Genomic DNA, 25193 nt, shown 5'->3' with positions numbered 1-25193 from the left:
AGTGAGGAAGTGTGGAAATACTGTACTTAAGTAACTGTGCTTGTGAAAAAAAGGGACGACTTTGGCGGCTCAGCTAGCACTTCTGCAGCACCCTGAGGAATTTCAGGGCTGGGAGAACTCAGATGGACTGGCTGTTTCCATTGAAGTACTCAGCAGTGAAATAGTCAGTTGTGGTAAAATGCCTCAAGAGGTACAATGTCATCTGATCATTTAGACTCCTTTTGTAAGTATCAGAGAGAAGACCCCACACGGGTGCACATCATCCCCTCTCAGATACAGACGACCTGTGTTACAGATGTGCCTATTTGCTGCTTATGGAGCCCTGCTCAGACGGAAACGTCTCCAACTCAGTGGGCTGACTCCTCCTTCCAGTGTCAATATTAATATTCCATTAACCTAATGAAAGAAGTCACACTGCAAAGAGCCTGCTGAACGTGGCTGACGGGTTCCTGGCAGGGCCAGAAGAGCTCTGGAGCTGCCCACAGCCACTCACAACGCCACCACCCCTGTTCTTGGCCCATTGCTTGCTAGAGCCCCTCGCCATACAACCGAGTTGGGAGGACAGAACACGTCTCAGGAGCTTCAGAAAGTCTGAAGTTTAGAGATGCCACACCGCAGTGCCCTGGGACACTTTCGGGTCCCGGTGTACCATCTAAACATAAGCAGGCACATGCACTCCCTTCTGCCATCTCTGCCTGCAGCAACCTTGGCCACAGAAAGCGGTGGCAGAGCCGTCCATCCTTCACTGCTGCAGTCCCGGGACTCTGCTCTGCTCCCAGGCAAGCACGCAAGCTCCACGACTCCCCTGGAAGCAGGTTTCCCAGTGGCCACCAGAACAACTCTTCCCCTAAGCTCAGTTACAGGGCTCCTCACTGGGAAGCGGATCAGTCACCTACATCCAGCACTCTGCAAGCAGCACATTTCTCACATCCATTTTCCTTTCCAGTTTCACGACATCCTCACATTTCTTTCTCAGCTTATTTGGTCTCACTGAGCTGCCTTACCTTCCTCCTATTATATTCTCAGGTATTTTATCACCACAAAGCCGTGCTGTCTTTCTTCTAGCTCTCTCCTTGCCCGACTCCCCTTCACTCTGGGCTGGTCTCTTCTGGGTTCTCCCCATCTCCATCCGCCACGCGGTGCTCACCGAGCTCTCCACAGCTCTTCACCTCAAGCTCCTCCCCTGCCACTACAACGTGCTGCGTACACTGTGCACTCAGTGATCCTGACAGGCCTCTCATTTGTGATTCTTCTCAGAAAAATCCTGTTCATTTTAATCCCATTTCCAAAAGCTTTCCCTTCTGTTTTACTTCAGAAATGTTCACCTCTGGAAACAAAATCACTGCCTACTTTCAAAAACTAATTTTGCATTCTGAAAATGACAAAGAGTCACAGAAGTCTAAAGTTTGCCATAAACAAAAATGAGTTAAGTTAAAACAAGGGATAAAACTTAAATTCATCCAACAATTTGAAAGGGAGGATGTGCAGAATCCCCATGGGAACAAACAACCCTGCTTTATTTCCCAGGGCTTTCTCAACTCTCACACTTGTGAGATTTCAGCTTCTAAGCCCCTTACGCTCCACGGCGCCGAGAACTGGGCACAGTCAGGCCGGCTGGAAGGAGGGTGGGATACACCAGTGCTAGGAGAGGGAGAGGGATGCGGAAGGTGGAGAGAAGAAAGAGGCAATCTCTATCCGAAACCAGGCAAGAGCCACGGCTGGGAAAGAACTGCTCAACTGGACTGGTATGCATGACGAGCAAATCCTCCTCCCTTTGACTTGTGCTTGCAACTTACAGGTGAAATTAACTGGGAAAGTCGTCAAAACCGCTCTGAACACCGTGAGCCACACCTGTTCCCCTTTTTTCCTCCTGGGAGCACAGCCCCCTCCACACTGCTGCAGGACCCCTGCCGTTCCTTCCCCCGGGGGAATTTCAGCTTTCCTCTTCCTTGCTCAGATGGAGGTTTACAGCACCCAGAAAGGATCTGTTCTCCACGACCGCTCCAATCAACGAACCTCTCCTTTCCCTCTCGGCTCGCTGGTGGCAGTACGAGGAAAGCTGGGACACATCTCTGCTGCCCGCACCAACCCTCCGAGAACCCCTGTGCTCCCCAGCAGCCCCAGTTGTTCTGGGGGACCAAGACAGGCCTTACGTATGGGCAAAGCTGAAGAGTAGCTGTGCAGTCAGCTCAGAAATGGCTCAGACATGTCCACCCTGCAGCAGGCCTGCCCAGCCAGCCTGTCTCACGCTGCTGGAAACCTTCTCTCTCACCTCCTCAAATCCTTCATTCCTTCTCAGGAACCTTCTCTTGCTGCTCCACATCTGAGGGAGTGGGAGCTGTGGCAGAAGCAGCAGTACTCCCTTTCAGTGAGAAAAACCAGCCCTTTACCCCGCGTGCTTAGACACGCTCCTGGCTATCACCCGGAGCGATGGCCTCGCAGCAACGCCAGGTGCTGTGAGCTTTCTAGCTCTGTTCCCCTGCCGCGGGCTGGGGAGGGGGCTCTGCTTTCTCCAAGCTTCCTCTATGTGCCTTCCCCTGGGCAGCTGCTGAACACATGCTGATGCCAGCTGGTCCCTTGGCTTGCTCAGGCTGCGGGCTGCGACTCCAGTTCACACCGGTAACCACAGCTTCCAGAGCCCCGAGGCCCCCTGGGCTGGTGTAGGACGTGACACATGTCATCCTAAAACCCCCCCGATTCCCAGTCGGCATGCAGGGCTGCTGCACCCACACAACCTTCCTTCATGCTTGTATCTCAAGGGAGCAGAGGACAAATTCACCAGGCTGCATGAGGAGCTCTCCCTTCCCCTCCTTGCTTCCACAGCTCCCTCCCAGCAACCACTGCTCACCCAGCGCAGCTGGGCAATGGGAAGAGAGGGTGTGAAAACAGCCCAGAGCTCACCTCACGCAGCCACAAATGGTGGAAGCAGACAGGCAGAGCGGCTGCCTTCAGAACACTCCTCCTTTGGTCTGAAATCCTGAGCTTTGGCTGCCCTTGCTTTGCTGGCCAGGTCCTGCCGTTCGCAGGTACCGCGCTGTGCCCTCTCTACTACAGCCACCAGCGCATCCTACAAAAACTCCACACAAACAAAGAAGCCACCAAAATCCAGCAACACGCAACTCACACCTGCACCCCAGCATTCTCATACTTCGCTAAACGTCTCAGAATACGAAACACCAGGCTGCTATCACTCTACCCACCTCCAGAAAGCAAGCTTTTCACACAGCCAAACCAGAGCCGTGCAGCTGGGGCAGCAGTCACAGACGCTGCATTTTCTGCAGCCTTGGGATACATCTCGAGCTCTCCCACGGGTTCATACGCAGCCACAGCTACGATGCACTGTCCTGCAGGAGAAGGAAAAGCTGGAGAGCCTGCGCAGCACCAGGGACACGGCTCTGCCTGGCCCTGACACACGATGCTATGCAGGCAGCCCTGCAAAGCAAGGCTCGGGCATCTCCTACCGGCCACGTTCTGCCACCGGGCTGAGCTGCACACAAGAGGCTTTGCTGCAGAAGGGGTGGAAACAGGCTCCAAGTCTTCACAAGAGGGTAAGAAATCATGAACTGGACCCTCAGAAGGTTCAGGTTGCCACTTACGCCCCGCTGCATCTCCGGCTCTATGTTGTTGCTGTATGTTCAGAAGCCTTCTGCAACCCTGTAGCCTAAATTTGGCAGTAGAAATCCTGTGCGTGAAATGGCAAATGCTGTGTGGGCCAGATCTGTGCAGACAGCACCAGAGAGGGCAGGGAGAGGGTACAACATGCAGCACAGGACAGGCGACTAGCTGCACAGCGCCTACACCGGTCCCCCGCTATCTGCCTACCCAGCCTCATCGCCTACCTCCTCCTCCTCCGATCCCTCCTTCCTCACTGCCTGCCGCTCAGAACCCGTGGCACAGACCCAGCAGGTTTTTCCCTTGAGCTGTGCTGTCGCTGTGCCACCTGCTCCTTCCACCGCCTGCCGGGCAGAGGAGCAGATCCCGGCGCTCGGAGATGGCTGTCTCTGAGGCGGCACCGCTACCCTCTCTCCAGCAACCGGCGGATCGCGCTGTGCTGAGCCAGGACCCCGAGTGTGTACGGCTCTCCTGAGGAAAGATATTTGAACGTTTGGGAGGAGGAGGAGATCACTCTAAACATGTCCTGTCTGCCGGCAGAAAAGGGCTACACTACAACCAACAATCCCAGTGGTGTCTGACTCTCGTTCCTGAGTTTTCCCACAACGGAGAGGGGCTGCGTAGCGGAGAGCACTAAGAAGCCTGCTGTTGGAACTGCAAACACCCCTCCCAGGGCACTCCAGCAGCCTCTCGCACACTCAGGCTGCGACTCAGGCATTGCAGCATCCCCAGGCAATGGCATTTCAGTCTCCTGCCAAGAGAACGACCAACCAAAGAGCTCTCCCCCTCAGAAGGAAGAGATTTTCTGTGGTGCACTGGGTGCTGGCGGCTGAGCACAAAGCACTCCTTCTCCCCAGAAGCATCCTTCCCCAGGAAAACCACCCAGCTTTGGGAGCCAGGTCTCTCTCCACCCTGAACAAGACATGCTATCATGTCCCCTCGCTGCGTCCCAGATGCTCGCCGAGAACACCTCTACAGAAACCCAAAGCACCAGCTAAAGGCTGCTGAAGCCTCTTCAGTGGCTGGAGCCACACAGAACTAACACTCTCAGTTGCTTGCACAATTTAAAACATCTTTCCCAGGGCTATTATTAGATTTTTTTATTAGTGCTTTATACACACCCAGCACACACAGCTCCAGAGCAAGGCAACAGGCTGTACGAGCCAAGAGAGAAAAACCAGCACTTGTGCTTAGGTTAAATAAATCACTCTAATTCCCATGTTAACTCCCATTGCCACATCTAAGCCAGAGAAAACAGCAGAGCCTGGTTTAAGGCCAGGAGTGAACATGAGTTGAGAGCTTTTAATGGAAGTTTCAACAGAAAATGCCCTGAGCTGCCTGTGCAGGAGTGAAACCCAGCAGCCAGCTCCGTGACTGATGGCAGTGCAGGGAGCAGACACCCAGGCAGCTCTCTCCTCATCAGAAACGAGCCACATTTCAACACTTCTGTCCACATTTTGATGAAAAACAAATGCAGAACTGTAAGGGAAACTTCTCAGCATTTTTCGCCCAATATTTCCATTGGCTTTAGCTTTAATAACAGCGTAACTGCATCTTCCCATACCTTTGACACAAACCTATGAAACAATCTATTTGACTCAGCACTACTCTGATAGAAAAACACCATCATACATCAAAATAAGTGGAAGTTTCTTGAAAACAGGACTTCTTCCACTTCCACCCATCTCAGACAGTAAATGACGTGCTATATAAAAAGGTGCTATGAAGAATGCTTTAAAAAGGGGGGGTCCTGAATGCATCATGGTCGCTACATTCGCTGGCACTGATTCGATTCCTCTTCCAATGTGAACTCTCATCTTCTGAATAAAGCTCTCAACTTTCTTCTCAGATGTGTATGTGGAGAACGAACAAGCGTCCCACACCACCGCGGCCACGCTCAAGGTGCAGCACTCAGGGCTGTCCTCCACTAAGGGACAGGAGTCCTGGATTACAAGGCTGGTGCAGACAGGATCACCCCTAAAATCCAGAGGCATGCCAAGCAGTAACCAAACACGCTGTACGGCAAAGGAAGGAGATCCGCCTGCTCAGTGCATCCAGGACACGTGGCAGAATCTCCAGCAGAGACCACCTGCATCTGCCTATCCCAAACCTGCTCTCCTTCCCCTCCTGCTTGCTCACCACTGTGTCCTGGGCTCCCGTTTCTCGTCTGCGCTCTCCAGCCAAAGGGAACTGTCCCCGCAAAGGTGTTTAGTGAGCTGAGCCATGAAGACGAGTTTTCCTGTGCATAAATGGAACTTAAACATGGATTCACTTTCAGTCTTCAAACCCTGGTATCTCAGAACACGTATTATTGGCATATTTCACAAAACTTAACTCCCAGAAGGCTGTGAGTGATTCTAAATGGTGTAGCAGCCCCACACTGCACAGAAACACCCTGAAGGGCTCTGAAACCAGAGCCACAGAAGTGAGGCACTTTGGTTTTGACACCTGGACTACAATATAAAACATTTATTCATGAAAAACGCTAAGAGGGCAGGCCAGCTCAGCTGCAGGGTGCAAGTCCCCGCCGTTGCGCACCACAGACACCCATCACACTTACTTCGTAAAAGCGGGAAAGGATTTGAAATCAGGGGACTGGCGAATTCTGCAAAAAAGAAAAGAGATTTAAATATTGAGATCGGCAGAGACCTTGCTGCATGCTACACAGCTCTGCCTGTCTGCTCACCGATCCTCATCCTCGCTCTGCACTGCTACATTTACCGGTGGCAGGATGCGGGGCTCCGCTTACTGCAGTGATGACATGGCCAGCTGTGAATTTTCTCTCAGTGTCTTGCTAAAGTTTCTCATGGCGAGGAATCCGCATCTTTCCTTCCCATTTTGAACATCCAGAGATTTTAACATACACCCTATGCTACAGTAATGGAAACAGCCAAATGGGGAGGGCCAGCAGGAAAAGCTAAGGCGGCAAGAAGCCCTTTACAAATGCCTTTTTTGGGGCCTTAGATGCAAATTCCCAGATTCACTGCTCAGCCTCCTCAAACTGAAGCTGGGAAGAAAAGCCAGGTTGTTTATCCTCACTGGGTGGTACGCCAAAGGAGAGAGCTCCTATGCAGTGCACATCACTGCAGCCTGAGAATATCCATTTTCCATCGAGCACACCTTGAAGATTGCCTCTCTTTAAGGTGTGACTGAAAGGAATGGAAACCTCGGATGCTCAACGAGCCCCTGGTCAACCAGGGGCCATCTGCATCCAGCCCGTGGTACACTGGAGCAGCAGCAGCAGCAGTGCTTCCCAGCACCTCAGAGCCTGTGCAGGTTCCTAAGCTTCCGAGTGAGGTCCTTTAGTGTCAAACCCCTGCAGAGGGGGAGAAACCTTTAGCGTTAAATATCCATTTGTCAGTCCAGTGCATTTACGGAATGGTCCCAGGTCCAAAGTTATGAACTGACCCATCAGTGAACGAGGCGCTCAGGGCTGACAAACTTGGCCAGGTTTGCTTGAAGGAAAGCTGAACTCCCTAACTGCCTAGAGCAACCACAGGGAGCCTTCCTGCTAAATATTGCAACCTGAGGACCTGAGCTGACGACCAGGGCTTCACCTGGCAGGGCCAGCCAGCAAGGAATGAAGATGAAGGTATGGATGATGCCTGGCAAAGACACAAACAGACAGTGCCATGGGAAGAGTACGCACGGAAGGCACCGGCTGGATACAGGACGCTGCTGATCACACAACACATTTCTATTCCCCAGTGTTGCACTGAGTGCTGTTTGCAGCTGATGAGGTCTGTATCTGGAGGAGTATCCTCACTGAAACAGGTTCTAATCCGGTCCTCCTGAGCAGCTGAACAGGGCAGGCTCCTCTAGGCACCATTCTTTCACTGTCTGAGTTCTCTGCCTCTGCTTTGGGAAGCGTTGCATTTATTCAGTGAACACACGGATGCTCACTGGATCGCCCCACAGCTTCAGGCTTTAAGGGCTCTTTCAGCACCCCAAAGGCAAGTAAGCTTTTGAGAGCCAAACCTGGCATTCTGCCATCCCCCCAGAACTCAACTAGATCTGGAAGAGGCACACGGCCGTGGCACACACCACAACAAATTCTCAACAAACTCTCAGGCTGCTTTCCAGCCAGCAGTACTAACGCAGTCTCTCCTTTATGCTTGACTTCTATACACATGAAAACCATAATCAGTCTGCAACAGGAGTCCAGGCCACTTGCTAAACACTGCTACTACGGTATCAGAAGTGAAGACAGACTGTTGGGATTTTTCTAGTGTTTATGTAATGGGCCATTTTGTTATCCATGCACTGTGATGCTCCCGTCTCAGCACAGTCAGTTCCACTAAAGCCAGCTACGCACAGAATGCTCACACCAGTGTCACAGTTTGAATAATGAATGATAACTCAGCTTGGTCTGGGGATTTATTAATCCTTCACTCCACAGATTCTCCAGGCAAAACTAAAACAGGAGTTCACCTTTTTCTGTCCATACATGAACCTACCAGTGACTCTTTTGCCACGTCCTGCCTAGCCCCAGCCCAGCACAGTATCTGTGCTCGACGACTGCAGTCCACACCTTGTGCCACTGGCTGTTTCAAATTTTGCTGCCTGCTCACACTCTTGCCTCAATGTCTTTCAGATGTATTGTCTTCAAGTCCTTCCTGGTGTCCCAGAGCTCTTGAGCAACTGGAAAGATTTCACCCACAGAGACTTGCTGCTGAGCGGTTATTTTAACCCAGATATCTTTCTTCCTGTCTACAAGTTGCCTGTTCAACATGACAAATCTGGAACAAATTAAGTGAATGTGGCACCAGAAATAAACAGTTCATTCCTGGAAACCTCAACTCCATGCAAATGCCCAGTGAACACAGTGACTCTTATTTATGTGACAGAGCAAAGTGGCACTTTCTTAACTGAAGTCCTTCCCCGTGTTACTGTTCTTCTGACAGTGAGAATTGCACTCAGATGGTAATCCATCATCTGGGCACATCATTTTTAGTCTACTTTGAAAAAAGCAGCTCTACATATATGCAACTGCGTTGCCCTTGGTCATCATTACCTGCGCCCCGCACAGCTTTGTTATGACAATGTGGGAGCTCACATACCAACAACTCTGCCCCATTTCCTCACTCCCCAGACTTGGGCATTAGCAGGCTTGGACCTCCCAGCTCAATGGAAAGGCAGCAGGAGCATGCTCGTACCATTTGCAAACCAACCAAAAGATGAGAAAGAGATTTACCAAGAGATGAGCCACCTGAACAGGGTCTGACACACTACTTACTGCTGTTTGAGACTAGCCTGTTTAACACACGCTAAAAATGCTGGGTTTATGTGGCGAGTGGTGAATGACACATTTCTAATTATCCGTCTGCTTGAAATGGTTCCATGCTACATCTGGGTGGGCATTAGGAATCGTTATATACTGTAGGATGTTGCTTATGCACATTCTCACTGGCTAAATGTAACTACCGTGTGCTGCACACACAGGAAAACAAAGCGCCCTACTGAAAAATGTTTTGGACTGAACTGATTCACTAAAAGAAATACAGCATGTAAGAGCAGACTAACAAGTCTGTCATTTCTGAAAATCCCACTCAGTTTAAAATTTGCTCATATGTCCTTTAAATTCTGAGAACTGTCACTTCTCAGTCTTTTCCAAACATTTTAACTTCTAAACTGAACGGAGGAAATTAACTTTTTTTGGTCTCAATCTCACTTCAGCTTGGCACAAACTGATTCAGAAAAGAAGGTATTTCCCTTGCCCCTCTGCCTCATCTGAAATGAGTGCTGCTGGAAAGAAAAGCTTCCCTGTGTAAACATGAATGAAAGCACTGACATTTCAAAAACTGGAAATGCTAGAATTTGTTCCACTGGAACTTCTGACAGTGACAGTTACCTAACGCAGCAGATGAAATAGAGACATATTACTTAAATCAACCTTGAAAGTTAAAAATATTTCCCAATTCCCTACACAGTTTTAAATGCTGACTCTTTCACATTCACAACGTCTAGCAGTTTAGACATCAACACACGTTGCCAATTTAAATTAGCTTTTTTTTTTCTGATGGTTGTATTTTAAGCAATTTTAAAGAACTTTTTTTCCTTTTTGCTTTATTTTTTTCTTTTTCTTCTTGAAGCCTCGCAGTTTCTTTGGCCCCCCTTGGCCCACAGGTGGTGCAACTGCAAACTCTTTGTTTTACTAAGGAGCCACCCACAGCGTCATGAGCAACAGAGTGAGGCTGGACGATGCTGCAAACACTAAGGATAGACACTGCTCCCAAGGTTTGCCAAAGTCAAGACAAAATGTGAGACAATGAGAGGTCCAAAAGCTTGGAAAGTAACATGTGTGGTCCCACGGTACATCACCGCAGGGCCATGTCCGCAGAGGCCCCGTCAAACGCTGCTCCTTCCACTGCAGGCGCACACGGTGGAAGAGGAAGGCAGCAAGCCTTCACTAAATGCAACACACGTATCTGCCTTTTTCGGGGCTTTTTCCTTCCCAGGTTCAGGCTGATAACTGCTAGCTTTTCAAGAAGCGTATCCCACAAGCTGGCCTTCAAATATTTTTTGGAATTTAGTACAGAAAAACCCTGTGCACGTCAAGACTCAGCAAATCACCGTCACCACCAAGAAGTGTTTTCTTGAAAGCAGCTTTACAGCATCTTAGACAATTAACCGTTTACACACCACAACAAGCCAATGCAATCTTTCAGGATCAAGTCGTGTCATTATTTTCTGGACTTCTGCACAGTTTAGCAGTGAATAATCACAACCTTCATGGCACTTGAGACCTCTGTGTTAGCTGCCCTCCAGAGGCCACACGTTTTAGTGGATACTATTTTCAAAGCACTGTGAAACTTTCAGGTTTCATCAAAACACAAGTTTAAGGGGCTGTGGAGACTCTTTCGCATCAATACAAAGGACACTCTCCAGTCATGAGGTGGATGGCAGCTGAACAGTCCTTCTCCATCATGCCCTGCTGGGAAAAGGAGCTCCTGCTGGCAGATGAGACTCAAACACAGCCATGAAGTAGTGTTTGGCATGCAGAACAGGAATGTTGTTGGTTTAAGGGCAGTACGATGCCAGGTTACTCAGATAAAGATACCAGGTATTTGTGTTCACTGTGACAAGAACTGAGGCTGGGTGTAGGGAAGAGACATTGCAAATCCAACATTTTCCATCCCAGTTGTCTTATTCCCACTCAGAACTCCCTACAGCACTGCATCCATGTCTGCTTTAGGTGGATTTACTAGCTGACCTTCTTGCTCTGCTTGTCCTCCTCCTTACTCCAGACATGAAGCAGTCTGCGGCACTGCAAGTCAACGCGTTGATACAAGGAAAGAGCGTGTGGCTGAGTGGCCTAAAAAAATACTGCTGCTCTGTTTGGTATCACTGTAACTGAGCCTGTGACACAAAACTCACACCCACCAAGAGCAAGTGGCACAGGGAATCAAGCATTTAACAAGGCCAAGCCACACAGCTCTCAAGCTGCTGAGCTGGGCAGCATTTACCCACGCCTGGTGACTATTGGTTACAGCAGCAGGAGTTTGGCGACACGCAGCAGATGGGAGTCGGGAGGACAGAAGCGTCCATCCTGCTGTCATTCTCAACCACATTATCACCAGCTGCTTCCCTGCCTGTATGAAATCTGCTGGCCGGAGCACAAGAGAGGACAAGCCAAGAACGGCAGAATTACTCCCAGGAGTTCATATCACACACGTGAACACTGAACCACACAGAATTTGTCCCACCTACTGAAACACAGCCGTGGAAAAAAGGACAATGGGGAGGTAAGGACATGTCAGCTCTTCAAAAATGAAACCACTGAGAGCTCTACCTGGATACCCAAGCACTGAGATGCCTGCAGAGCTTTCCATGGCCTCTAATCACCACTGCCACTCATAGTGTGACATGGTGATGCTCACTCAGGGTGCTGACAACGAGAACATTTAGACTGACTCCAGAGAACAAGAACGTATCAAAGAGAAGAAATGACCTGGTGCAAGAGCTGCAAAAGGGCACTGAATGGGACACAGAGGAAGCAGCACAAAGATGGAGTCAAGGGAGGAAAGCAGGCTGAGGAAGAAAAGAGGATGCAGGATAGATAAGGGAAGGGGGGAAAGGGAAGAAGTGTGCCAGCTGCCTAATGCAGAAAAGAACTGCTTCCAACCAGAGCCCAACTCCCCTCAAACCAGTCCTGAGCAGCTCACTCGAGTTCCTCAGGTCTCTTGGCTCAAACGAAAGTTTAGTTGAGCACCTTGCAACTCCCCTGCAGCGTGCCAGGCCCTAGACTAAGCCACTAAAATAAACTAACCATACATGTGGTGCAGACAGAAACACTTCTTGTATTGAAGAAGAGGAGCAAATCATAAGAAACTCACTACTCAATTTGTAAGAATTTGTGACTTTGTTTCGATTTTTACTGTGTGTGTTCACTCGTGCTTTAAATGTTGCAGTTCAGATAGAAACAGATTCAGAAGGATGAGTGTGATGCGAGCTGGTACAAGGAGATGGCGGGGAGAATCTGTGAGATGTATCACAGCAACAATGGGTCAGTATTTAACAGCCGTTCAGACAGAGCTGAAGTCTCGGACTATTCAATACAGCCACGCTTTCTCTGGGTGTCCTTCTTGTCAGCGGTTCCTGGAGCCCCTCCCATGCTACTGGTTCCTTTCTCCTCCCGCAAAACTTAACAAGAGGAGGTTTGCAGCCAGAAGGTTTAAAATGCAGCTGTCTTGGCTTTAGGGATGAACCGTTTGACACGAAGGAAGAGAATTCTGTCCTTCCTCTGTAGGCTGTACAGGGCTCGACAGGAATAAAAAAGGAACAATCTAAGGCTGCTGCTTTCAAAGGGTCCCAGAGGAGTCAGTAACTCAAATGGTATACTGGCATTTAAAGATGTGCACTTAAAGGCTTTGAAACCCTTCAGACAAACCACTCATACCACCCACAGAAAACAAGACATGAGGAGCAGACCTGCTGAGAGGCAAGGGGCCACTTTCAGAGCAGCAAGTCAGGCTAGGAACTCTTGGCAGCCAGTGAACTACGCCGTTCCGTGTCATGTCCAACAGCCCGGCTGGGCTGGCTGAAGACAGGCTTGGCCAGTCCCCAAGGACTCCTGACTGCTGCTACCCAAGTGGAACAGGACCAAAGAGTACAAGGGCCTGAAACACAGAGACAAGCTCACCTGATGGGTTCTGCTTACACCTCTTTTCTTTAGGTTTTTCTGTCCCCGAATGAACAGCTGTAATTGTGGTGAATGCTTGGATTAGTACAGGATTGTTCTCCGAAACATAACACAGTATTTCAGTAACAAACAGCTTTTTTTTCCCATTGACTATCACCCACTCTGCTACTGCACGTGGGTTTTTCCAACACCACTTCACTCCTTTCCAACATGGTTCCAGAAAGCCCCTTAATTGCTTCAGAGGCAGACATAAACCCCCACAACACCTGCTGTGTAACCTGCTCCAGGGAGAAATCCCTCCCCTCACCTGTCCAACGCCAGCTAGCAGCACTGTGAACACCACATGTTTTGATGTTCTTGAATGGGGAATGGAGGAGGCCAGCCCTTTCTGCTGGCACGGTATTTATCCCTGCATCGAGAGGCCGAAATTACATTTAATCTGATCTGTCCATTACACCCAGTTAGGGAGCATTAGAGAATGACAGTGTCCCACTTGAAGTAGGGGGGATACACTGGCAGGACAAAAATCTGGTAAAGAAAACTCTATAAATGCTGTACCTAAACAGCATTGTCTAGGCCAGTGGTTCTGTCTAGTCACTACCACTTAACACTCAAAGGAAACTCCAGAAGTGGGGTAAATTTGAATTCCTACTAGCACTTGGATTCTGGTCCCACATCTCACACCTGATATGTGGTGACCTCCGTGTAACAAACTCACAAACAGCTGGTTACAGCGATGCATAAATAAACTGCCGCACTTCGCATCACTGTCATATGCGAACCGCTGCTCTACTCACAGTGCTCAAACATCTCTTCCTTGTGAACAGGTCTGCTTCACAAGGGCTGCACTGACACACAGGCAGAGAACGAGCACTGCTTTATCTCCATCCATATTCCTCTTTCTCCACATCTTTGCTCCCCACTGAAAAACCTGTGCTGAAGTGCGTGGACCTCGGCAGCAGGATCCCCACATCATCATTTTTCACAGGCTCTGGAGTGCCAGGAACCTGAGGAGGACGGAGAAGAGGGCACTACCTGAGGAAGGCTAGCTGTCTGCAAGCGTAAAGAGGGTACTGCGAATACATAAATCACCACCGACCACAGCTGAATCCTGCTCTGGAGAGGGACCCGGCAAGCAACAGCAGGAGGGAGTGAACACACTTACCGCTGGAGTTCTGAGAATTGCTGTTTGTTTCTTCGAAGTTGTTTTGCGCTTTGCCTTCCACTCTCCTGCTGAAAGCACTTTCTGCTGGGTGGAGAACAAAGCAGGGATGGTGACTGGTCAATACTGGATGCAGAACCACACAGACAAGAGGCAAGACAAGATGCTTCTGTGCCACATAATCGTATATCCTGAATACAGCAGAAAGGTCAAATACCGAATTTTGGAGGCAAATGGGCCAGACTCAGTGAAGGGATAACAGGTAGATATTTTTCTTGCATGTCTTCTGGCTCAGGTGGCCTGGACTGGCTCTTAGGGAGCCCACAAACACCAGTCCTGACCACACTAGAAGGATCATGGCTTCCTCCCCTAAAAAAAACCCCAACCCCTATCCTCCTCTTCCTTAACGCAATTAGTAGCCCTTAAAGCCTCTGGCAGAGGTGAGCAGGCCTGCAGACTGAACTCGGGTCCTCATCACAACATGCAGAACGTCACCTACAGAAGCACTATGCCAGCTCCCTGTGCGTCCCAGTAACCTGTGTTCCCTTCCTGAACACCCTCCCTGAGAGGTTCAAGCAGAGGACTCAGGGCTGTCTCGGAGCCTGCCCACGATGTCTGGAAAAGCTACAGCAGATCCTCTGGTCCTCTGTGCCTTCCAACGGGGAACTTGCTACCCTACCCCTCCCCGGGGCCAAGCAGGCAGGCTCTGCTCCTCCGCACTGTGCTGCCAGCCACCGCTCTCGGCAGTTCACTTGCTTCACACACTTCAGCAACAGCGCAGGGCCATTTCCCAGTAATGGGAGGACTCTTCCAGCACACAGAGGTGGCTCCTGACACTGGCAGTAACTGCAGTGTCCTGAAACATCACAGCCGAGGTGCCTCCCACCTTCCCAGGCTGCTGTCCCTTAGCACAAGGTGAACAGTACAAACAGTGAGAGGTCTTGTCTCACCTCAACTGGGTTTGCAACGTCTGGGCAAATGTACTTACCGTAGTGACTCAAAGGATAAACTAGAAATAAGGAAAGGGAAAGGGGAACTGGCCAAACTGATGTGTGTGGTCTGTGCTGTACAGACTCTTCCCACACGTGGACTCATTCACGGAGTCCACTCTCACCCAGGGCTCATCTGAACACAGCTTAGCAAGGCTCTGCCGGGCTCAGCGGCATGCAAACCATACAGGAAGGGAGTTGGGGAAAGAAGTCTTCATTCGGGAGTGACAGGGACTGCTGGAAATTGGTATCAGAACATAATTTCATTCCATATTTCTGCAGGCCGCTGGAGTGGTCAGAGCTGCCGTCACCACCTTCATGAGGAGGCTCCAGCTCCCTGCAGCCTCACGCTCTCCCTGCGCTGAAGGCCGGCTCAGACACACGGGCTTTACGTCTGATGGGGCTCAAAAAGCGTGAAGCTTCCAGCCCATGAATTTTGGTCCAGGCAGTCCTTAATGAACCCTTCCAAGTCCTCAGCAGGCTTCTCAAATTCTCTGTCTGCTACATTCCTGACTCTTTTTAAAATGCAGGAGAACAGGAAAACTTGGCAATCATATCAGTTGAAACAATCACATAAAACAGGGCTGAAAAGGAACAGGAGACATTATCTAGTCCATTCCCCTTGACAGACAAATGACAGGAACAAGAGGCCTTAAGTAGCCAGAACAACAGATGGCACAGTGGGAAAAAGAGACGATGACAAAACGGATCAGGCCAATCTAGCTCCCCAAGAGACCCAGGTTCAAATCCTGGCTTACGTCACAAGTGAAAGTGAGTTGAAGGTCTCAAAAAAACGTTTGGAAAAAAATTTGCATAGTAGTTTTGTCCTCATGCCCTGTACTTTTTTGGGGTTTTTTTTGTTTGTTTTCCCCCCAAGCCTAGCAACAAGAAAAAGCTGGTTTAATGCACCTCCTTGGACCTACGGTGTCCTTCCCACAGAGGAGAGGGCAGCTGACACAAGTTGTCTCTCTGTCTCTCCTCAAACCTGAACTTTTTGCATGCAAAGCAAAGTTCTCTGCACAGAGAAAGTAAGTGCCTCTCTGCTCAGCGTCTGTGCAAACACCGTCAGTGCAGTGGTACTCCACCACCTCTGGTTTTACCCAGGCCCACGTGGAATGCCTCTAACTGCAGCACTCGGAAGGCGTCCCTTCTGGAGACTGGTAACGGGTGTTATGGTCAACGCATTTGTACCAGAAATTCGAGAAGCTGCCCAGATTGCATTTGTCCAGGACACTGCCTTGAAAGGCACCATGGCAATGACGCCACCAGACAGATAGGGCAGGACCTCCAGAGTAGTATTAGTTTACTGAAGATCAGTCTACCAGGCTGAAGCACCATGAGATTCCTTCCTCCATACAGGGAGAGAACACTTCAAAGTTTTTATCCAATGTACCGACACATTTTTTGACTAGAGAAGTAGCGGGGAAAAAGTGTCTTTACAAAAAATATCTTCCAGTTACTGCTCAGATGCATCTGGCCTCTGACTCAGGAAGGCTCCTCATGTTTCCACTTCTGTAAACAACATGAAACTGGAAGAAGTTGTTGCAAGTTTAAGTAAATAAGGAAAAAAGGTTTTTCAGCTTTAAGTCCTAACTTGGTTGAACTGGACAGAACTGAAATTAGAAGGAAAATCCTGTAAAAGTTTAAGAGGTGCAATAGCAACATGGAACACTGCAACACCTGGTAGCTGCCGATGTGTGTGTCATCTAACAAAAAGCATCTTTATTCAGCATCCTGTGACCTGGAGACCCACCAGAGCCACCTCTGCTCCTCAGCATCTTTCCATGTCAGACATTTCAGGGGCATTTGAACACCAGCTGACTAACCAGCCCTTCCTCTGTACTGAGACGGAACATGTATCTATCAGTCCCTCAGCGCTAAGAGACTGCCTTCCTGCCGCCTGGGCATGTGAACACTATGGCTCACATCCTGTTTGCCAATAGTTATTTTTTCAGTGCTATTTGCCTTGGGTTTTTTTATTCTTTCTTTTTTTTTTTTTTAAGGCTTGATCTTGTTTGTAAGGAGAAAGTGGGAACTATGAGAGGATCAACCTTGAGTGTTCTAACACCTCTGTAACGGTTCTGTGCCGTTAACTTTGCTGCTGGAGCCCAGCTGATCTCTCAGTGGTTCCTGTAGGGACTAGAGCACCATGAAAACACCTGGACTCCATTTCACTTCCCAGGCACAGGCTGAGCCCTGAAAAACATTGCTCTGAGGAAAACAAACACTAAATGCCAAACAAAGCTGAAAAACAAACAAAAATTCCCATACCCAACAAGCCACACCACCAATCCTTGTCAGGAAGCTCTCCTCAGTTTGTGACACCAGGATTTGAAACAGGGTCTTTCGTACCTCACAGTTAGCCCAATGCTTAAAAACCCCCAACTTGTCACTGGGAAAAAGTTAAAAGACCTATTGTTGATGTAAATTTTTATTTATAATGTGCCAAAGGATCTAATCCCCTCAGCTGCTTTAGTAGCTTTTCTGGGACAGTCACGGATGGAGCAAACTGAGTCCAGGAAGGGTCACAAGCCAACCCAGGGCAGGACTGGACACTAAGCAGATAAGAAAGTTGATGGTAGAAAGGCAATCGGTACCTGTAATGGCCTTGCTTCCTGGGGATCCGGAATTTGGAGCGCGGAACATCTGGGATTGGGATGCCGGTGGGACACCGGATTGGGTGCGGTGCAGGAGGGTAGAACATCGGTTTATTGAAGCCGGTGTTTTTTTGCTGGATTGGCTCGCCTGTGTCTTCACTGCCACGAAGAGTGGAGATCGAGAGAACTCTGGATATGAACACTCAGAACTAGTGCCTGGACAGTCAGTCAGCTCCCAGAGCGTGTGCCTTCTGGGAGGGTTGCTTTCTAACAGCCATGCTCACTAATCCCTTGCACGGGGACCTGCAGCAACTGTGGATCCACCGATCCCACGGAACAAATTATTTTCCCCACTCCACCCAAGGGGACAGGTTCTTGGAGCTCGTTAGTTCCCTTCCACACCTTTAACTGCCACATGACCAACCCATTCCTCCTCCAGCAGGCATCACCCCATCCATCCAGGAGAACTTCTTGATTGCCATTGCCTGCCTGGGTGTACCTGCATCCCTGTCCTCCATTTCTCTGTCTGTAAGGGTATGAATTTTGAGAGCAGGTTTCTAATGTGATACTCAGAGGTCTGAACAGCGAGAAGTTTACATCTCTGTTACCTGAGTCTTGCACAAATTCTAGAGATCTCCAGCTACATTCCTTGTCTCATTAACCAAACACAAAGGAAAGCAAGCTGTTGGTAATGGAAGGGAATTAGAAGGCGGAGTTCTCATCCTGGAAGTCAGGAAAGGCCTTTTGGCCCCTATCTCCAGCCAAGTACTTGTGACACGTGGAGAAATTCTGAGTATTACCGGGATATGCTCTTTGAATGTATCTACATTTTGGTCTCTGCAATGCACAGTGAGGATCACCAGGAATTTTCAATGCCAAAAGTCAAATAAAAAACCTTCAGGAGGACAGCCCTTTGCCTAGGTCACATGGAATAAAAAAAAATTACAAAAAATGGAGAAACAATCTAACAACCCCCTTCACTTCTCAGTGGCTTCTTCCATGGAAATTTGGATATGGCTCCTGAGGCCCAAGTCCCACTCCAACCATCTGCCATGAAGAATCACCTCCTATACTTCCTTTCAATCTCCATGGATAATCCTCCTCCAGTTGCTGCCAAACTGCTAGCAAACATAGTCAGGTATTACAATTTTCTGTTTATGTGTCATCTAGTGTCCCAGGAGCTCCACTCCCACCAATCGCTGCTTTGTTCTCCATTCACACCAAGAGAGGCAGCAATCAGCCAGCTACTCAGTGTCAGACACAAAGAGCATCACCGTGAATCCCCCGCACTCCAGATACTGCTCTCTCTCTCTGAAATCGGAAGAAAAAAGTCTAAATCCTACGAAGACCTCCAAAATGACTTCTTTTTCCTCCCAACTTAGACAAACAGGATGTCTTCAAATCCAGGCCCAGAGAGAAAGCTGTTCCATCTGACACTAGGCAGAGACAGACTTTGAGCCACTGAGGCAAGACAGACAAAAGAATATTAGTTCCAGCAGTCAGGAGGATGCTAATAATTCCTTGAAAAAAAAGCCTTTTTGTCTTTAGTTCATCAGATGACAAATTTCCCTCTGAAGACCACATAACACAGGTAGAGACAGTCCTGTAGGTCCTCTGTTCTGCTCCTGAAAAGCCATCTTCACTGTGGAACTCACTGCCTCAGGCTGATGAAAAGGCCAAGTTCAAGATATTTCCCAAAACGGAAATACCGAGTTGCTAATGATTACTAAAGCCTCCTGCCTCAAAATCGGCAGCTAGACAGCACGACTGGCACTGTGGACAGATGATCCCATAACTGCTGCTACGAAGTTTTTAAAACTTTCTCAGAAAGCATCTGAAACACACCCAAGTTGGGGAGAGGAGCACCGTAGGCGGTAAGCCTCACTGAAGGATCTCCAGGCACTTGGTAAACTGGGTGCACCGTGCTGCAGCTGCACAGAACGGTGTGTGGTGTGCTATAGAACAGATGATACAGGTCAGACTTAAAAAGATGGGGGGCTGTAGCTTGGCAGCAGGAGAAAGAGATTGCTCATCGCCCTGCTCGGTCACGATGGCTGTAGAGGCGCTCCCAGGCCAACGACGGAGATAAAAAGACTGAGGTACTCTTTGGGATGCAACCAGGGCACTTTCAAAGGGGATCAGGAGACAATGTCAGCTCCAGGTTCCTTCACTAGAGCTAGTGCTGGTGCCTGCCCTTCATGCAGGTGGTTTACAGACTTGAGAATATTCAGATGAACAGCCAAGAGGATAAATGAAGGAGCAAACCAGCACATCCCGCAATGGAAACTCAAGTCAAGTCACTCCTTCGGCTTAACTGGGAGGTTAGTCTCTAGGAAGTGACTCGACAGCAGGCAGTCGAGCAAGGACAGAAACTTGGTAACTTGGTCCTCCTTCACCCAGCAGCCAAAGCTACAAATAGGACGCAGCATCTGAAAGCTACAGCTAGGTATTTTTAGTGTTAATTTAGTGAGGGTAATAATTCATCAAAATAATTACCTTAAGAGGTTGCTGTATTTTCTGTCACTCTTAAGAGCAAGATTAGATGTCTCTCTAAAACATATGTGTGAGCAGTTAAACCAAGGCAGTCCTATGGCAGGCGTTACTCCAGTCAGTCCAGAGATCACACTGGTCCCTCCTGGCTTTCCTGTCCTTGATAAGACCTTCAAGCTCTGCAAAGAGCAAGTTGCAACAGTGAAGCAGAAAAGCTGTCAGACATTTCAAAACAGAACAGAGATCAGATTATCTCAGTAATTTTGCTTTTTCCAGGTAAAAATTCTGGCTAATAATTTGTGTATCACATTTTTTCAGAAAGATCTTGTCAGGATGGGAAAGGAACCATTCAGATGGTTCAGGTGGAATTACACCATCACGTCTGGAGAAAAACCTGTCTTTAGTGAGCACAATGGAAAGTAATTCCTTAGCAACGGCCTGAAATTCGGTATCCTGAGCAGAAACCTCTGCTATTGGAAACAGGTCTTTCCACAGGAAAAATCCTATGCTCACACCTATCAAAGTCTTAATGTACTGCTTTATACCTACAAACAAATATTGCCTGTTGCTAAGGCACTGTGGGATCAGAGAGTGGGAACAACAGCTGAACTCAGGGATTTCACTCACCGAGATGGAGGAAGTAAAGACACACCATCCAACTGGAATCTGGATCTGTTTGTTTTCTTGCTTAGGTAGGATCTGTGTTGAAACTAGACATGCTACCAAAAAGGATCGCTTTCCCTAAGAGAAAAAGCCATGACAGCAGCTGCCTTTAAGAAACACTGCGTTTAAGCACTTTTGATGAATAAATTGTATCCAGTGGCCTTCACAAGAAGAAAAGTAATTGAGCAGAGAGGCTTGATGAACTTTAATATCTCAGGTGTCAGGGTGGATGTCTGTCTGTCCCCCATGGAGCCAAGTAGGGCTGGCAGGGCAGGGTCTTTGACAGCCAGGGACCATCCCACAGCCCCTGAGAGAGGTGAGCACCAGAGATGATAGCCAGATTCAACCAAGAGTCCGGATCATCAGGAAGTTCATGGCGACGAAGCAGGTCCGTGGTCTAGCTCGGAAGTCAATCCACAGGTCAGCAGCAGGATCAGCTCTGGTGAGGGTAACCAGGGCCAGACACATTCCAGTGATCCTCAGATAGGTCCAGTGATGAGACAGGGTTGACATCAAGCTGGGAAGTCAGTCTACGGGCTGGGGTACAGACCAGTGGGACCCATGGCCAGGCACAGGCACGTCTACAACAGAGCCAGAGACCAACATCCTACCGTGTGGCTCAGGCAGGGACTGATGAGCTGAGCTGAGCTGAAACAGACGGTTTGAAAGTGGGCAGAGCCCCCGTGTGAGGCTGGTCAGGGCCTTTAAGACCGATCAGTGCACATCACTTTACACTTCCACCCTGGAAGCAGTGGACAGCTGTGCAGGTTTTAGCGCTCTCACCACGCACTTCCACGACCACGGAGTCTGTTGCCTTATCTGCAGTCACCAGAAGAGGATGTGGTGAGCGCACACTCCCGAGCCTGGACTTACCAAGCTAAAACCCACTCTTGGTAGCTTTTCTAGCCAGTCCCATCCCAAATGCATTAGGTTTGCTCTGCGCTGTAAACACACCATCTGAGAGCAATCACGACAGCCCAGCCACCTGCGAATGTGGTTAAATCGGTTCCATCCTACCGAGCCGACCGAGCCCGGAGGACAGAAAGCAATCTCTGAACCCTCTCCCTGTGCACCTCCGCTCAGAGACATTTCTAAAACTGGGACTGTGAATGTGCCTACAATCCACTTTTTTTGGAAACAGCCTCTGACACCCTTCTTAGAGAGAGTGAACAGGCTGACAGAAACAGCATCAGAACATGGATTTTAAAAGAGTAATAGCCCAGTTCTAAGCATATGAAAAAGTCCCTACTCCTCACTAACAAAAGGGAACTTTTGAAGGAGACATTTGGCATTAACGATTCCAGGGAACCCCACAGCAGAGCTCTTTTCCACACAGCAGATACCCAGCAGCACTGACCAAAAATTATCCTGCAAGGTCCTATTGACCCTGCAGGATATGAGTCCTTGATTTAACCCATTTTCAATAATTTTTTATCCATTATCACAGAAAACCAGAAAGACAGGCTCCGGAAGGGAACCTTGCACTCAAGCAGAGAGACCCAGAAAGCTGAACTGGTAATGCTGAAGTGTTTTCCTCACCTGCTCCCACTATGGGTAATTTTTCAGCATTTGCCTTATAATCATAAGAACAAGACCAGGGTAAAGACACAGTCTCAGCTTCACTTGACTGCTAGGGCATGAGAAAAGCCAATTGTGCTTTTCCAAAGTCACTGTTTACAGCTGCCTCACAGGACTTTGGTTTACAGGAAGAGCAGAGTGAGCAGTAGAAAGGTGGGATGGTGTATGGGCCAGCCTGCCTTGGAGCGTGCCCGCTCCTTTATGCTCATGTTACGTTAGTGTTTTGTCACTGTAAAGCACCAATCTTACTGGTCATGGGAACTAGGAGAGGAAAAAAAAGGTTAAAAAAAAAAAAAAGGAAAAAGAAAAGTTTATGGGGAGGGGGTTAAACCTTATGAAAATATTATCCTGATCTGATCTTAAGTGTCCTCATAGTTAAAGATATTTGCTGAAAGGACTGCAAACCCATCAGCACATCTCAGTGACTGCTGGTCTAGTCTGCAGCAGGGGCAGCTTATCTTTTGCTTTCATAAAGGTTACTGCAGAAACCATGGTACAAGAATGGCTTCAACCCCAGGATTTTAAAAAAACGCGCCTCCTCCTCCAAAACTGGCTTCCCATAGTCAAAAAGCGGGCACCAGGACCCAGCAGCTGCACTCTGCCCAGGACAAAGGGCAGTAGCTGTGTGGACCATCCCTACCTGCAGTCAGACCTGCGGGGCCCACCTCAGGCAAACACCTCTCAGAGAAGAACAGTTGTGTTTTTCTTTACGCTGGATAGCCTGGACTATAACCAGCAGCTGCAGCCTACTACAGATGGTTAGGAGTGTGGAGAGGTATTCATAGAGATAAATCCCCTTGAAATGGGAAGTACTGGGAAGCTAAGGATCTGCTATTGCTGCGCAGACATTCAACGCACAGACCTTACAGCGTGCTGCTCCTTAGCTATCTGTACAGGGTGGACTAGAGACCCCAAAGCTTTGGTGTCTGAGGGCCCAGCTGTATCAGGACATTGATCTGCTGATAACCACCAACACCTTTTCTGAGGACCTGAAAACACTTGAATTAAGAGGTGGAGTTTGGGGGTGCAGGCATGTTTAGGAGTAACTGTTATGTGTGCCATCACAAGCATTGGGTTAGTTCCCTTGGGCAGGTGGGAGATAATTTTGTGATGATGGCAGTAGGAGTATTTTATGCCCCACACCATCTCCCATGGCCCCGGTCCATCTCCATGCTCCAGAGAACCTGCGTAGGAGCTGTCAAGAGCCACCAAGCCTTGACCCACCTTAAAAGCAATAGTCTGTTGGACTGTGTTCCCAACGTATTTCTATGTATGTCTAAAATCAAAGCTGCCTTATTTTAACAACTCAAACACCTAACTGTGGTGAGGGAGGGGTGTGCGCTCCCTCTGCTGGCGCGGATGAGCAGCTCAGGAAACCCACTGAGCTATGGAGCTCAGCCCATCCATCCTCATCATCAGCCAAAACGCTGGCAGCCGCACAGACGCAGGCCAAGAGCAACTGAAATCAGGCTCACAGCACTCAAACGGCAACACAGCACAGGGCGATGCTATGAAAGAAGCCCGAAGTTCAGGTGTAAGGAACTTCTCTGCATACTTTAAAAGCACCCAAAACGAACATGTAGCAAGAACTTCTCTCAACTGCTTTACTAAAATTTTGGCCTGAATTACACTTAATTGCTCATTAAATCCCCTTTGTCTGGAGAGTGCAGATTGTAGAGTCCCTCCAGAGTGCCGATCATAGTGTTGTGCAGTAAGCTGAGAACTGCCTTTTCCCGAGCTCCCTGAAATAAATATTTTATTGCCTGTGACTTAGTAGCAAGCTGCCAAGGTAATTTGCATGATTTTGAAAACTGGTTTTAACTCACTGTCTGAAATAATTTCTCAGAAGCTTGTAAGAAAGAAACTTCTTCCCTAGTATGTACATTCACTTATTATTTAGGGGATTCTAAAAACTGTGTGCATCACTTTGTTACGTGCACTTTAGGCACCTGAACCTTCAGTTAAACAACAAAACAAAATACCAAACCCCCAAAGAACATATGTAGAATCGCACAGACTTTGGTGAAAGTTCAGTGACATTACAGACCTAACAGTAAGCGTGTCCCTCTGAGAGGAGATTCCAGCTTGGCTTTACAGTGCCCTGCTCTGCATATGATCTACGTCCTGCCAGCTGCAACCCCACCGGTCCCGCAGAAGGAAGCACAAGGACAATACTCTCTCCTGCAACCCTCATGTTTGCCAGCAGCCACTGTACATCACAGTCTGTAATGAAGCAGATCTCCAGCAGGATACTCACTAATAGGTGCATGCAGCGCCACGTGTTCTTGGTAGGGAGTGTAGTATTTGTACTGCTTGCCACAGAATTCACAGGTATAATTGCCAGTTTCTGTGAAGATGAAACAAAGACAAAGATCAGAAAGGAGTGCAGCACCCTCTCACACAATCACTGACTTCCTGACTTTTACATAGAAACTGGCCCGGTGACAAAAACTCCAGCATATTCCTCACGCACTCGGAACCCGCTTGCCCTGTAATTCACACATGTTTCCCCAGCAAAGGAAACAGTAGAAGCCAGTGTCCAGAATGATGGACCATGCATAAGAAGTCCAGTAGAACCCAACAAGCTACAGGAGATTATCCTAAAATTACAGCAAGTAAGTGCACAAAGCAAAGGAGAGAACCCATTTGTAAAGTCTGTATTACACATGACACAGTTTTGTCTTCTGGTTACAGACAGTCTGTGACGTGTGGACAACAGGAACAGTTAAACCAGGAAGTCTAAGTCTTAATTAGAGAACTTGTATGTTGGAATTGTTGATTTCTCCGGCAGGAGGAGGGTCTTTTCCCCAGTAACTGTGCTAATTCCTCCTTTGGGGGTAACTTCAAATAATGAAGAAGTTTAACCATGCATCAACACCTCCGCTCCTGCCAGTGCTGGGAAATACAGAACTGAGAGCAAGCTGCAAACCAAAGGAAAATCCAGGGTTAATCAACTGTTT

The 25193-nt window shown here is 48.6% G+C and overlaps 1 protein-coding gene across 2 annotated transcripts in view; it reads right to left on the bottom strand.

The window, feature by feature from the left end:
• ZNF618 (zinc finger protein 618) overlaps positions 1-25193 on the bottom strand; it is a 157959-nt gene that overhangs the window by 12107 nt on the left and 120659 nt on the right. For both annotated transcript variants that reach the window (XM_086763639.1, XM_086763640.1), the window contains 4 exons: positions 24491-24580; positions 17503-17691; positions 13920-14003; positions 12755-12811 (listed from right to left, as the gene is read on the bottom strand). In XM_086763639.1, the coding sequence (XP_086619765.1) occupies positions 12755-12811; positions 13920-14003; positions 17503-17691; positions 24491-24580 (420 nt within the window). The remainder of the gene's footprint in view (positions 1-12754; positions 12812-13919; positions 14004-17502; positions 17692-24490; positions 24581-25193) is intronic.

This window comes from Chlamydotis macqueenii, chromosome 20 (genome assembly GCF_036417535.1).
Source record: "Chlamydotis macqueenii isolate bChlMac1 chromosome 20, bChlMac1.mat, whole genome shotgun sequence".
Taxonomy (NCBI): Eukaryota; Metazoa; Chordata; class Aves; order Otidiformes; family Otididae; genus Chlamydotis; species Chlamydotis macqueenii.
Note: the sequence above shows the minus strand (reverse complement) of the source record. Positions and strands in the feature narration are given on the sequence as shown.